Source organism: Rhinoderma darwinii, chromosome 1 (genome assembly GCF_050947455.1).
Source record: "Rhinoderma darwinii isolate aRhiDar2 chromosome 1, aRhiDar2.hap1, whole genome shotgun sequence".
Classification (NCBI taxonomy): Eukaryota; Metazoa; Chordata; class Amphibia; order Anura; family Rhinodermatidae; genus Rhinoderma; species Rhinoderma darwinii.
Window position 1 is genome coordinate 606,379,893 of NC_134687.1, and position 15,254 is coordinate 606,395,146.

At 42.4% G+C, this 15,254-nt stretch overlaps 1 protein-coding gene across 1 annotated transcript; it reads left to right on the top strand.

The window, feature by feature from the left end:
• The first annotated feature begins 4,505 nt into the window (after window positions 1-4,505).
• On the top strand, window positions 4,506-14,879 carry LOC142690074 (acyl-coenzyme A amino acid N-acyltransferase 1-like). Its single transcript, XM_075847590.1, has 4 exons — window positions 4,506-4,845; window positions 10,857-11,321; window positions 13,879-14,081; window positions 14,235-14,879. The coding sequence occupies exons 1-4, from the start codon at window positions 4,506-4,508 to the stop codon at window positions 14,817-14,819; spliced, it is 1,593 nt and encodes a 530-aa protein (XP_075703705.1). The 3' UTR covers window positions 14,820-14,879.
• The last annotated feature ends 375 nt before the right edge of the window (window positions 14,880-15,254 follow it).

Consider the following 15,254-nt stretch of genomic DNA (forward strand, 5'->3'; position numbering starts at 1 on the left):
GTGTATGACGCTGATTGATGAGCGTCATACACTTCTCTCCACAACGCCCACTTGGCCATATAGTAAAACACGCCCAGTTGTCCATTGAGAAACTCATTAGCATAAATCTAATATAGGTCATAACTCCATCAAAAATTATCGGTTTTCTAAATAAAAAACACTGCTGTAATCTACATTACAGCGCCGATCACATGTACAATATAGGCCACTTTTAATGTGGTGACAGAGCCTCTTTAAAGGGATTTTCTGGGTCTGTAATCTTGATGGTCATCTTTAAGATATGCTATCAGTATCTGATTGTTGGGTGTCCGACTCCTGGCAGTCTTGCTGCTCAACTGCATGAAGGGCACAGCGCCGTATATTTCGTAGTGGCTGTGCCTGGTACTGCAGCTTAGTCCCACATGAATAGTACTGAGCTGCAGTACTACCAAACCAAATGTATAGCACTGTGTCTGGGTAAATAATGAAGGGGAAGCGGAGCTCCAGTGATTGGCGCCCCTTACGCAGCTGATCGATGGGGCTGCTGGGAGTCTGACTACCGTCTACTGACTAAGAATAGGATAGGCCATAAATATTTTAGTCCCAGAAGGCCCCTTTGGAATTTTATTTTTATATACTTAAAGAGGCTCTGTCACCAGATTTTGCAACCCCTATCTGCTATTGCAGCAGATTGGCGCTGCAATGTAGATAAGAGTAACGTTTTGTTTTTTTAAAAACGAGCATTTTTGGCCAAGTTATGACCATTTTTATATTTATGTAAATGAGGCTTTCTAAAGTACAACTGGGCGTGTTTAAAGTTAAAGTACAACTGGGTGTGTATTATGTATGTACATCTGGGCGTTTTTACTTCTTTTACTAGCTGGGCGTTGTGAATAGAAGTGAATGATGCTGACGAATCAGCATCATCCACTTCTCTTCACAACGCCCAGCTTCTGGCAGTGCACAGACACATAGCGTGTTCTCGAGAGATCACGCTGTGACGTCACTTCCTGTCCCAGGTCCTGCATCGTGTCGGACGAGCGAGGACACATCGGCACCAGAGGCTACAGATGATTCTGCAGCAGCATCAGCGTTTGCAGGTAAGTAGCTACATCGATTTACCTGCAAACACTGATGCTGCTGCAGAATCAAATTTAGCCTCTGGTGCCGATGTGTCCTCGCTCGTCCGACACGATGCAGGACCTGGGGCAGGAAGTGACGTCACAGCGTGATCTCTCGAGAACACGCTATGTGTCTGTGCACTGCCAGAAGCTGGGTGTTGTGAAGAGAAGTGGATGATGCGGATTCGTCAGCATCATCCACTTCTATTCACAACGCCCAGCTAGTAAAAGAAGTAAAAACGCCCAGATGTACACACAATACACGCCCAGTTGTACTTTAGAAAGCCTCATTTACATAAATATAAAAATGGTCATAACTTGGCCAAAAATGCTCGTTTTTAAAAAAAACAAAAAACGTTACTCTTATCTACATTGCAGCGCCGATCGGTTGCAAAATCTGGTGACAGAGCCTCTTTAATGTTATATTGTTTTTCTTTCAGTCATTGTATTTAATTAAGTTGCAATTAATAAAAGTTTACATTACAAACCGCACAACACATTCCATTGTCAACCGAGGGCTGCCATTTTACTACATTTAAAGGGGTTGTTCGCTTTTCATTTGCACTATTGGGGCATGTAAAGGTAATAGGGGAAGTCTGCACAATCTGGACCCTGGATGGCCGCTGCTGTGGTCCCAATGGGCAATGAATAATCATTCCTTTCAATAGAAAATACCTTTCTCCATCTATTCCAGATTATGGGGAGGCAAAACATACTGTATATTGAGAATATATAATTTTTGGATATACAATAACAAATTCAGCAGAGGTTTAAAACTCTAATATTTTGAATTAGGGAGGGGGATTTGGCACACTCTGCACTTTTTGTGTTGCCATATTCTGAGAGCCATAGCTTTTTTTTAATTAGTTTTAAATGGTATCATTTTGGGGTACATACGACCTTTATTAAATTTTTTTTTTAGCGATGTGGTGACCAAAAGCAGCAATTGTGCGATTGGTCAATGGGTAATGAGCTGTGTTATCACAGCTTATACATGTGGCGGGGGGAAATGGCGCAGAGTTTAAGCCGCGCCGCACTATTGCTGAGCGCGAACGATGCACTCAACCCAACGTAATAGTATTGAGCAGAGCGTTAAGGGGGTTAATTTTACCCCAATGTTCTCATCCCCTTCTTGCGGAAATGGGTAAAATCACTGATTTTCGATATTGGAAAATGTAAGGGTAATTCATTATTTATTTATTTTTTTGAAGATGGTACTCTGAGAACACAAACATTTACAGTGAGCCCTCCTCAGAAAATCACCCCTTTGAGAAGACTCTCCACACAGACCGAATTTTTCTGTGATTCTTTCCTACCATTATAGTCTATCGAAGCTTCCCCTCTATAAGTAGACCAACCTCTGTTCCGACAAAAGATTAGTTTTTGAGAAAAATTTTCAGTGGGAATCCCTTTAAAATGACGACAAATCAGACTTCCATTCACTGTATCTTATCTGGACGCAGGTGCATGCCACGCCGCATCACTGGTCTGGAGAGAGCAGGTGTTGGAGACTTGCTTGGCACATCAAGGAAGAGAAGTTGCCAACATCACGCCCCTTCATTGGGGCAGAAGGAGCAGGAGAAAGAGCATTTCCAGCACCATGGATCGTCATAGAAAAGGAGGGGGATGTCCGATAAGGGGAAGGTGTGGCATGCGTCATGCTGCACTGAACAGTCTGCGGAATTGCTAATCAAGGGAGCCTGACCACTGCCACTGGTTTGTCAAGGTTAGCAGTGAGAAAGGATCTGAAAAGTGGAGCCTGACTGGGGTCTAAGAATAAGAATAAGCATGCTGGTGTCCTGTACTGTATAAGAATGAGTGTGGGGATGCTGGGGACTAAGAATGAGAGGGGAACCATAATGGGGACCAGGAATGACATAGGAGCCATGCTGTGGACCAAGAGTGGAGTTATGCTGGGGACCACAATTTAGAGGGGTGCCATGATGGGGACTCAAAACTAGAGGAGTGCACAGGCTGGGCACTAAGATGGGAGCCATGCTAAGGACCAGTAATTAGTGGAGACCATGCTGGGGACTGAGAATAAGAGGGGAGCCATGCTAGGGACTAAGAATGAGGGGAGACATGCTGGGGACTAAGAATGAGAGGGGAGCCATTGTGGGGACTAAGAATGAGAGGCATACCATGCTAAGAACTCAGAATTAGAGGAGTGCACAGGCCGTGCACCAAGGGGGGAGCCATGCTAAAGACCAGGAATTAGTGGAGACCGTGCTGGGGACTAAGAATGAGAAGGGAGACATGCTAGGGACTAGGAATGAGAAGGGAGCCATGCTGGGGGCTAAGAATAAGAGGGGAGCCATGCTGGGGAGTATGAATGAGAGGGGAGTCAAGCTAAGGATCAGGAAGGAGAGGGTGGCCATGCTGGGGACCAGGAAGGAGAGGGAGGCCATGCTGGGGACCAGGAAGGAGAGGGAGGCCATTCTGGGGACCAGGAAGGAGAGGGAGGCCATGCTGGGGACCAGGAAGGAGAGGGAGGCCATGCTGGGGATCAGGAAGGAGAGGGAGGCCATGCTGGGGACCAGGAAGGAGAGGGAGTCCATGCTGGGGACCAGGAACGAGAGGGAGGCCATATTGGGGGACTATGAATGAGAGGGGAGCCATGTTTGTGGCTAAGAATGAGAGGGGAGATATGCTGTGGACTATGAATGAGAGGGGTACCATGCTAGGGACTCCGAATTAGAGCAATGCACATGCCGGGCACCAAGAGGGAAGCCATGCTAAGGATCAGGCATTAGTGGAGACCATGCTGGGGACTGTTAATGAGAGGGGAGCCATGCTGGGGACGAAGCATGAGAGGGGAGCCATGCTGGGGACTAAGCATGAGAGGGGAGCCATGCTGGGGACTAAGAATGAGAGGGGAGCCATGCTGGGGACTAAGAATGAGAGGGGAGCCATGCTGGGAACTAAGAATGAGAGGGGAGCCAAGCTGGGGACTAGGAATGAGAGGAGAGCCATGCTAAGGACTAAGAATAGAAGGAAGCCATGATCGGGAATAGGAATGAGAAGGGAGCCATTCCATCGACTAAGAATGAGAAGAGAGCCATGCTGGGGGCTAAGAATAAGAGGGGAGCCATTCTGTGGAAAATGAATGAGATGGGAGTCAAGCTAAGGACTAGGAATGAGAGGGGAGACATGCTGGGGACTAAGGATGAGACTGGAGCCATGCTGGGGACTAAGGATGAGACTGGAGCCATGCTGGGGACTAAGGATGAGACTGGAGCCATGCTGGGGACTAAGGATGAGAGGGGAGCCATGCTGGGGACTAAGGATGAGAGGGGAGCCATGCTGGGGACTAAGGATGAAAGGGGAGCATGCTAGGGACTAGGAATAAGAAGGGAGCCATGCTAGGGACTAGGAATAAGAAGGGAGCCATGCTGGGGACTAAGGATGAGACGAGCCATGCTGGGGACTAAGGATGAGAGGGGAGGCATGCTGGGGACTATGAGTGAGAAGGGAGTCAAGCTAAAGACTAGGAATAAGAGGGGAACCCTGCCGGGGACTAAGAATGGGAAGGGAGCCATGCTGGAGACAACAAATGAGAGGGGAGCCATGCTGAGTACTGAGAAGGGAGCCATGTTGGAAACTAAGAATGAGAGGGGAGCCATTCTGGGCACCAAGAATAATAGGGGGGTCATGCTGGGGACTATGAATGAGAGAAAAGCCAAGCTGGGGACTAGGAATGAGAGGGAACCATGCGGGGGACTAAGAATGAGAGGGCTGTTTATTTGTGTGCTGTTCGTGTTTGCTGACTGCATTACACACTCATTCTGTGTACTATTTTCTGTGAGAGGACCACCCCCACAAAATACAATTTTTATGTACAATTTTGGGTGGTTGGCTCAAACAGGTTTCACTGTATGTTATTCAACTGTATTACGAATATGTTCGCTGAGATATTGACAAATTAAAAGTACTGTGAATGCTTCAGGGGACATGAGAGAACTTGCTGTGAATACCTTAGGGGACAAGGGAAGATTTGCTGTGAATATCACGAGTTCTGTTACATACATTACTGAGGGGAAATGTCACGGATATACTGTACTTTGTATGAGACAGGTAAATATTCTGGCTTAAAGAGGCTCTGTCACCAGATTCTCAAATCCCTTTCTCCTATTGCATGTGATCGGCGCTGCAATGTAGATAACAGTAACGTGTTTTTTTTTTTTAAAACGTTCATTTTTGGCCAAGTTATGAGCTATTTTATATATATGCAAATGAGGTTTGAAATGGACAACTGGGCGTTTTTTTTCGTTATGTCCAACTGGGCGTGTACTGTGTTTTTAACTGGGCTTGTTTACGTGTATGACGCTGACCAATCAGTGACCAGTCAGCATCATACACTGATCTCCATTGATTTACACAGCAGCGATGTGCAGCCACATACACAGAGATTAACGTTAATCAAGTGTCCTGATAATGAATACACATGAAATCCAGCCTGGACGTCATGTGTATTCAGAATCCTGACACTTCTGAATCTTTTCTGTGAGATTTCCAGCAAGGGAAACGAAATCTCGTTTACCTCCGTAATCTCGCGAGATTTCGTTTCCCTTGCTAGAAATCTCAAAGAAAAGAGTCAGAAGTGTCAGGATTCTGAATACACATGACGCCCAGACTGGATGATCATGTGTATTCATTATTAGGACACTTGATTAACGTTAATCTCTGTGTATGTGGCTGCACATCGCTGCTGTGTAAATCAATGGAGATGAGTGTATGATGCTGACTGGTCACTGATTGGTCAGCGTCATACACGTAAACACGCCCAGTTAAAAACACAATACATGCCCAGTTGGACATAACGAAAAAAAAAACGCCCAGTTGTCCATTTCAAACCTCATTTGCATATATATAAAATAGCTCATAACTTGGCCAAAAATGAACGTTTTTTAAACAAAAAAAAACACGTTACTGTTATCTACATTGCAGCGCCGATCACATGCAATAGGAGATAGGGATTTGAGAATCTGGTGACAGAGCCTCTCCCTCTCACATCGACTTAGTAACTAGAATTAGGGAAATACGTACAATGGAACATATGACGGCCTCTATTGACAATGAACTGGACAGGTTCAAAGTGGTGTGGGACCCGTGGGACAAGTATTGGTTACGGATATCTCAAGATTAGGTCGTTGGTTGAGATCTGACTATCCCTCCCCCCCTTTTTTTCCCCTGTGTCTTTTCCCTGATGTCTTGTTTGTCTATTGAAATTTACTGTTCTGTCATGTATTTTTATGTCATATGTATACTTTGAAAATTTTCAATAAAAATACAGTTGAAACCAAATTAAAAGTACTGTGAATGCTTCAGGGGACAAGGGAAGATTTGCTGTGAATATCACGAGTTCTGTTACATACATTACTGATATGTCTATTCATACCAGAGGGGAAATGTCACGGATATACTGTACTTTGTATGAGACAGGTAAAGATATAAATATTCTGGCTTAAAAAAGGTGGGAAAGGATTATTTGGAGAAAACAGATGAGAAATATTTATGGCTCTGGTGTTTCTCCAGCCACATGAAGACTTCCAATTCTTGATGGTGTATAAGTTATATTTCACGGTGTTATGGCTATATAAAATGGGGAATAGAGACTCCGCAAAAGGTTCACAGGTGTTCCCAAGAGAATGCAGATCTGGAACATGAATGGTGGTATTTTAGTAAAGTAAGAAAATTCGGGAATGAAATCTGTAAAATACTATAGGTAATATATCAAGTGGAGAACAGATTTCCTTGCAGGATATTGGGGAGACCTAAGCGAGATACAGCATACATACAGCAAAACTGCCAATACTTTATAAACTGTTCTTTACGGCCCATTTGGCCATAAGCAGAGAATGGTTAACGAATAAGTGACCAACATTGAGGGGCTGAAAAACTAGATAAATAAAAATGAAGTTTAAACTAGTCATTCATAAAGTGAATAAGAAAGGCCCAATGGAAATATATACTGGGAAAGAAGTAATATGGAAAAAATATACTATGCTATGAGAGGGGGAGGAGGATGAGGAATGAGAGAAATAAGGACATTTATGTTTTTATGATTTCTTTTTCTACCCTGTTAAAGGAGGTGTGGGGGGGGGGTGTTGTGAAAAGGGAAGGGGGTCCTTAGTTATGTATGGAATGTAAACTTACAATGGAATTGTGAAGGAAGAGTTTTGAGTGGAAGGAAGAGGACATACGAGAAAATTTACACTCCACGTTTATTTTCTTCTATTTTCCTTTTTTTTTTGGGGGGGGGGGGGGTAAATGAGAACCGATTGCACTTCTAATAAGCTACCCCTGATTGAGACAGCCTTTTTTGGGTTCAATATGGCTCCTATATAAGGATTGTTGGGATAATGATGGGGGTCGATTGTTTTGTGGGTAACCACTATCACTCCCTTATAGTGTCCACTTTTCATTTGCTCTATTGGGGCATGTAAAAGAGGGGGAGTCTACTCAACTAGACCCTGGAGGGCCACTGCTGTGGTCCTAATGGGCACTTCGTAATCCTTCCTATGTAGATTTTACAGGATATACAATGTAGGGCTACACAATAACATATTCAACAGAGGGTATGCTGTAAACATACCAAATGGGGAAAAAAATAGTTTGTGGGCTCTGCCCCAAAGAGCAGATACTTTACAGGGAATTAGGGGAGTGAGACTATGAGAACAAAATGCTGATGTTGTCAAGTGTACCAGCTATTGTATGGACAATAGGGGGAATATAAATAATGCAATTTAACCAGTCACCCAGACAGTATTTGTGCCAAGACATACATAGAGTGCAAATCGATGCAACAAAGAGAGCAACATCAGAACAGCAGGTCAGGTTGTATGCGGACCATGAGTGTGGTAAAACATTCTGTGCGGTTCAATTTCATAATACAAGTGTATAGCGGTCAGAGCTGTTTTTTTCATACAGAGCTTCAAATCTCCTGAATGTACCTCAAATTAAAAAGGTAGGATTCTGGCTGCCCTCAGTCACCACTAGGGGGAGCTTAGGAGCTCACTGCATACTGTGTTATTTATGAGTTCAATGCATAAACAGTATACAGTAAGCACCTACGCTCCCTCCAGTGGTTGCTGTAGGCAGCCAGAATTTTATCAACTATCAGAAAAATTGAGCTTTAACCTCATTCATTACGTGTGGAAGAAAGACGTTTCAGACATCACTATAGGAAAGGGTTCTATACAGTTAGAGTAGTCAAACTATGGAATGCCCCACCCCAAGAGGTTATAATGGCAGATACTATATCAGCACTTAATAAAAGGCTAGATGATTATTTACTGACGAATGGCATTGAGGGTGATAATTAATCAAGCAATGAATGTTCTGTAATTTATTGAGAAAGGTTGAACTTGATGCACCTGTGTCTTTTTTTTAACCTATGTAACCTCTAAAAAGATATATAAATAAATTAATGAGCACTGAATTTTAACCTATTTAGATAAAAAATAAAATAAAAAAAATGGTGTTTAAAAGAGCACATTTATTTTAAAGCTATGAGAGAGTCTTATGGAACGAGGCACAGAGTTCCATAGGATGGGTACAACACGAGAGAGGACTGGTGGTCCCTTCTGTCTTGACACTACTTTGTTCTACCTCTGGAGGGAGCAGCGATGACGTCTGATTTTTTTATTTCTAATGTATAGTGTACTTAACCAATCAAGATGAAGTGTGTGCTATTTAACTATTTAAATCCTGATATCTTGTTTGCTTAGTATCTATCCCGGATTGTAAAACTGCACTTTAGCTTGTGACTCTCCTGTTTCTCGTCTGGTTTGCTGCTCATCGCTTATGTTTGACCTCAGGTAAGTTTGTCTATAGTTTCGGCATCCTTCTACTGCATTGTTGATTACCCTGTCTCTCACAACAACCCTAATAGTCGTAGCTAGGCTTTCCTTCACCAGGGCAAAGATTTAGATTTAGTTGGCCATTTAGCCCTATAGCTAACTGGCCAAGGCTCAGTGGCTTGTTGCCTTTCCCCTTGCACCAAGGGACATGCTCCACCAGCTGAGAATACTAAAACTTAATCTGCTTTTTGTATTCTAGTAGTAACTACAAAACGTAATAATAAAATTATTAAGTTTAAATCTACATGTAGTCATACAAAAACAACCTTAAAGAATACAGCATTGATCGTGTTAAAATATTCACCAATGACACTTCGTGCACCAAGGGGGTTCCTCAAGAAAAACTAAACAGCATACATCTGATGCCTGTGTTAACGAGATTCTCTCACCACAGACATCCCCATAATTATCCTCTATACTAGAAAATATTAATATGAACTTATTCATCCTTTTTTTTTTAATCTGTTAATGGGGCACTTGCAGTATGAATTGGTTGTCCGAGGTATGTCCACCAGCTGTAAGGTGAACGTGTATGTTCAGATCTCACCGCCCTGGCCTTAGTGTGTGTCCTGCTTCTCATAGACTGACCCTTTCTTTTCTGTAGAGATCACTTCTCAGTAGTCATCTCATTATCATCCTAGGCAGGATTACACTGACACGTAACACCTGTAGGATCCGCCATTAATAATAGACTGACCCTTCCTGTTCTGTAGAGATCACTTCTCCGCAGTCATCTCATTATCATCACAGGCATGATTACACTGACACGTAACACCTGTAGGATCCGCCATTAATAATAGACTGACACTTCCTGTTCTGTAGAGATAATTTCTCCGCAGTCATCTCATTATCACAGGCAGGATTACACTGACAGGTAACACCTATATATAGAGAACACAGGATCCACCATTCATAATAGACTGACCCTTCCTGTTCTGTAGAGATCACTTCTCAGCATCATCTTATTATCATCACCGGCAGGATTACAATGAAAGGTAACACCTATATACACATAACACAGGATCCACCATTGACAATAGGTGATGGACACAGAGCATGCCTAGAAAACTCTCCCTTAGAAGTCAATGGGTCCCCTCCTGTTCAAAGGTTCCTATGGTCCATGTGGCTGCTGTAAAGCATATCTCTAAATGCTGTTAACAGGAGCTCAGGTAATATGCCTGTCCCCATAATCATGTACAGAAAATAGAAGGTAGATTAGAAAAAAGATTGTTTCACTATCTGGTTGTGATTAGGTAAACAAAAAAAATATAGGTGATACATTCCCTTTAAGTAAGGGCCGGTTCACATCAGCGTTCGCTTTCTGTTCAGGGGTTCCGTCGGAGGTTTGAGTTGTGGAATCCCTCAAAGGAAAGTCAAACGGAAACCTTAGTTTCCGTTTGCATCACCATTGATATCAATGGTGAGGGAAACATTGCTAATGGGCTCCGTTTGTCACCGTTCCGGCAGGTTTCCGTTTTTCCGACGGAATCAATAGCGCAGTCGACTGCGTGCATTATGGTTCAGTTGTGTATCTGGCCATCAAGCAACAAATGGGTAGATCTGCAAAGATTAGATGTCAGGATGATGTGTATCCTTAGTTTGTCCTCCTCTCTACTCAATGCTCGCTCACCAAGAAGAATATGGAAATTGTACTGATATGATTTTGTGTGACAAAAAAAGATTTAACTAGTTTAATATATTCATTCTGTGATCCTGAAAATGATTCTCATCTGTTTGTGAACTGTCTACAGTGGTTAACAAATTCAGAAATAGCAGCATCTAAACTAATTGGGGCCACTAGTGTAATTTTTAATGGTATACTTATAAATAATGCTTCTCTGATTGAAGTCCAATTTCACTTCTTTCCAATGTTGAAACTTTTCTGGCTATTTAGATACGATGACCCTAAAAGCCTCTCCGGAGATCTCTCTCGTAGATGAACCAGTGAAAATCCAAGTTTGGGGTCTTGAGCCACAGCAAATAATAACCTTGAGAGCTTGGTTAAAGGATGAGAGAGGGAAGCTTTTTCATTCCAAAGCCTACTATGTCAGCGATATGGAGGGGAAAGTTGACCTGGAGCATTCACCAGCCACTGGTGGAGACTTCCATGGAGTGTGTCCAATGGGACTTTTCTGGGCTTTGAAGTCATCTATCCCTTTCCTAAGACTTCTAAAACGTGATGTGATGGGAAGTCCCTTCAATGTTCACCTAGAACTCTACTGTCATTTGGAATTGAATGCCTTACCTGAAAAACCTCCTGATACCACTACTTGTGTCGAAAGATGGTACGTGTCTCCTGGGGTTCAGAGACTGCAGATCAAACAAGGCCGTGTCAGAGGAGCTTTATTCATTCCTCCAGGTAAATAATACATTTAGTTTTGTTCCTCAATGGATAAAATAAAATTACTATAACTAATGAGATCATAACACTTGGTTTGAAAAAACTACTTTTAAACTACAGTAAAGCTACAAAACTAAATACAATGGTGTAAGACCTCTCTTCTTGCATACAACCTGTTCTCCCTTTGAGTAATTGATGGTAATGTACATATAGAGGAGCATAACACATCATGGTTGCTGCCTGGACCAACAAAAGCATGACAAGCAGCAAGAATTTGTCTGTCTCATAGGGCAGATGTGATGAAGGCAAAACTTTTAGTGGTAGACAGCAAATTTTCATGAGATACTCTTCATGGCCAGAATTAAGTGAACACCTGGCCAACACACCTATATGAGCCTCCACTCTTCTGGGAAGGCTTTTCACAAGATTTTGGAGTGTGTCTGTGGGAATTTGTGCCCATTAAGCCAAAAGAGTATTTTTGAGATCATGGATGAGAAGGTCTGGCTCAAAATTATTGTTCCAATTAATCCAAAAAATGTTAAATGGGTTTGTGGTCAGGGCTCTGTGCAGCCACTCAAGTTGCTCCGCACCCCATGTCTTTATGGAGCTCGCTGTTTGCACAGGGGCATAGTCATGCTGGAACAGGAAAGGGCCCATCCCCAAACTGTGACCACAAAGTTAGAAACTACAATTGTGTAAAATATCTTTGTATCGTGTAGCATTAACATTCCCCTTCACTAGAAATAAGGGACTAAACCGTGAAAAACTGCCCCAGACCATTATCAATCCTACACCAAATGTTACAGTAGGCACTCTGCATTTCAGTAGGTAGCATCTGCCAAACCTAGATTCCTCCAGAGAACACATTTTTTTCTGCTCCAGTGTCAACTTGCTTTACACCAGTTCAGCTGACACTTGGCATTGTGCATGGTGATCTTAGGCTTGTGTGCAGCTGCTCGGCCATGGAAACCCATTTCATGAAGCTCTGGACACACAGTTCTTGTGCTGATGTCACTTCCATTTGTAGCGATTGATACTACAAAGGATAGGAAATCTCTGCACTCTACGCGCATTAGCTTTTGGTGGTCCAACTGTGAGATCGCATGATCTACTGCTTTGGGGCTGAGCTGTTGTTACTCCCAGATGCTCCCAAATAATAGCACTTATGAGAGTTGGACCTATGGTAGGTGAACAACTCAAAAAATCAACCCTTGAAGTGGCGCTGGTCCCTTGGAACGTAATTCACCTATAACCCCTAGTGTCGCATAGTAAAGAGGCAGACACTGTGTGGGTTTGGATTGTCTTTATTGAATACAGGCGACGCGTTTCGGCTGTATCCAATAAAGACAATCCAAACCTCTTTACTATGCGACACTAGGGGTTATCGGTGAATTACGTTCCAAGGGGCCAGCACCGCTTCAAGGGTTGATTTTTTTGAGTTGTTCACCTACCATAGGTCTAACTCTCATAAATTCTACTATCGTACCAAGACCCGGTCCAAAGATTTGGTTTCGGGCTCCAACCCGGGGCTTGTAGCTCCCTGACAATCAACTACAACTCGAAGTCAACATCTCCAGGGGTGTCATGCTCCTAGCACGACATCACCAGATGAGCACATTCATCACCGTATCATCTGTTTACACCTTATGTAGGTAATGCATGTTGCGTCGGTTTGTATCCCCCCTTTTTTCTTTCAGTGAAATAATAGCACTTACAATTGACCAGGGCAGATCAGAAATGTCATCAACTGACTTGTGTCAAAGGCAACATCCTATAACAGTGCCACATTCAATGTTCCTGAGCTCTTTAGTACAACGCCTACTACTACAAAATGTGTGTGTATCGAGATTACATGGCTGTGTTCTTGATTTTTTTGCACTTGTTTGTAGTAGGTGTGACTTAAACACCAGAACTCAAAAAATAGGAGGGGGGTCCACATAATTTTGGCCATATAGTGTATTTTCTATGTTTATCAGTTGTGACAACTTGGGGGCAAGTTATCTGACAGGATCACCATCTCTGGGGTAAGATGGTTGGCACACTAGAAAATTCTCACTACAACCCTTTGAATTAGGTTTAAAACTGGCAGCAATCAGCATTATGATCTTTATACAGGGCAAAGTAGTTTTTAAACACATCGCAAAAATAAACTCTATTCCGTCCAGCCTCTAACTAAACACATCCCTAGCTATCAGGTTGCCTACTGCCCAGCACCTCAAAATAAACATTTGGTCTTACCAGAACTCTTGACTTCCACAGACTGGCAATGCCCGTCTTCTCTAGGCTGGAAGCACGGTGTGAGTAGATGACACCTTTCTTAAAGGAGCCCTCACAGCTGAGATCCATAAGTTAGTCCAAACCCTGGACTGTCCTGAAGACGGAGTGAAACTTTACTTTTCTCTTACACTCCAGCAGCCCGTCCTTTTTCCAGGTTTTTCACATACTAAATAAAGAGAACATACACTTTTCTAGCAAAATATCTTCTTATTATCAAACTCCTTCTGACCACATCCTGCCTCTTAGATGCTGCACTGATACACTGTATATAAGAATTATTTGTTTTCTCACTTCATAGGTGAAGGTCCTTTCCCAGGGGTTATTGATCTTTTTGGTGCTATCGGAGGTCTTATAGAGTTTCGAAGTAGTCTCTTGGCCAGTCGTGGAATTGCTTCTCTTGCTTTGGCTTACTATGGTTATGATGATCTTCCTAAAACACTGGACCATGTTGATCTTAAATATTTTGAAGAAGCTTCTCATTTACTTATTAATCATCCGAAGGTAAGCTAATTTGCATATCAAGTTTTTTTTATAAAGTCTAATCATTTTTGCCGCTACAATATTGTTCTATGAAGCTGGCCATTCATAGGACAATTTGATCTAGATCCAATAAAACTTCCTATGTTTATTCTCATTGACCTATTTTTTCTTTAGGTTTCAAGAGCTGGAGTCGGACTTGTAGGGGTCAGTAAAGGGGCTGAGATAGCTTTGGCCTTGTCATGTTTCGTGCCCAAAATTGTGGCTACAATCTGTATCAATGGAAGACTTTCTGTAACTAGCCAAACTTTCGGCTATGGTGATCTCATACTAAAAGGAGCTCCTCCTCGATTAGAAAAATCTGTGACAACCTTCTCCGGATCCTTAGTATTACTTAAAATATACGGAGACCTGGAAGACCAGGATTTTATACTTCCTATTGAAAAAGCAAAAAGTCCCATCCTGTTCTTGGCGGGAGAAAATGATCAGATGTGTGACAGTGTATTAAATGCTAAAGTATCTATAGCCAGAGCGCAAAAGTATGGCAAAAAGGACGTGTACTTACGTAGTTACCCAGGAGCTGGACATCTTCTTGAACCAGGTTCCCCATTCTGTCCAGTGTCACTAAGTAGTAATTTTAATATTCTTGTACAGTGGGGTGGAGAGCTCCTGGGACACTGCAAGGCACAGGAAATAAGCTGGAAAGAAATACTCGACTTTTTTCGCACATATATACCATGTTCTCAGCAGAGTAAAATATAAAATCTTCTAGTATGACAACATTACAGCATTTCTGAAAACATGTACACTGAGCAGAATGGTAAATGCTTTAATGGTATAAATGACCAAATAAAATCAGTCACCTGATTGGTTGTTCTGGATTATAAAAAAGTGTTTATCTTGACTACTTTTCATGAATTTTCGTATGAAATGAAGAATCCCTAAATACAGTAATTCCACTGGACCACTGGGGATGTTATTTTTGTCATGTACAATGTAGTGGACTCATTTTGATGACTATAAGATTTGGGTTAAAGAGGCTCTGTCACCAGATTATCAAATCCCTATCTCCTATTGAAGGTGATCGGCGCTGCAATGTAGATAACAGCAAAGTTGTTGTTTTTTTTTAAAAACGATCACTTTTGCCCAAGTTATGAGCAATTTTATATTTATGCAAATGAGCTTTTCAATGGACAA

Excerpts from the sequence above, each read along its gene's own strand:
- LOC142690074 (XM_075847590.1), top strand. The coding sequence starts at position 4,506 with ATGAGACGAGCCATGCTGGGGACTAAGGATGAGAGGGGAGGCATGCTG. Across the intron at positions 4,846-10,856 it reads AATGAGAGGGCTGTTTATTT|ATACGATGACCCTAAAAGCC; the intron begins GTGTGCTGTTCG and ends CTGGCTATTTAG. Across the intron at positions 14,082-14,234 it reads TACTTATTAATCATCCGAAG|GTTTCAAGAGCTGGAGTCGG; the intron begins GTAAGCTAATTT and ends TTTTTTCTTTAG.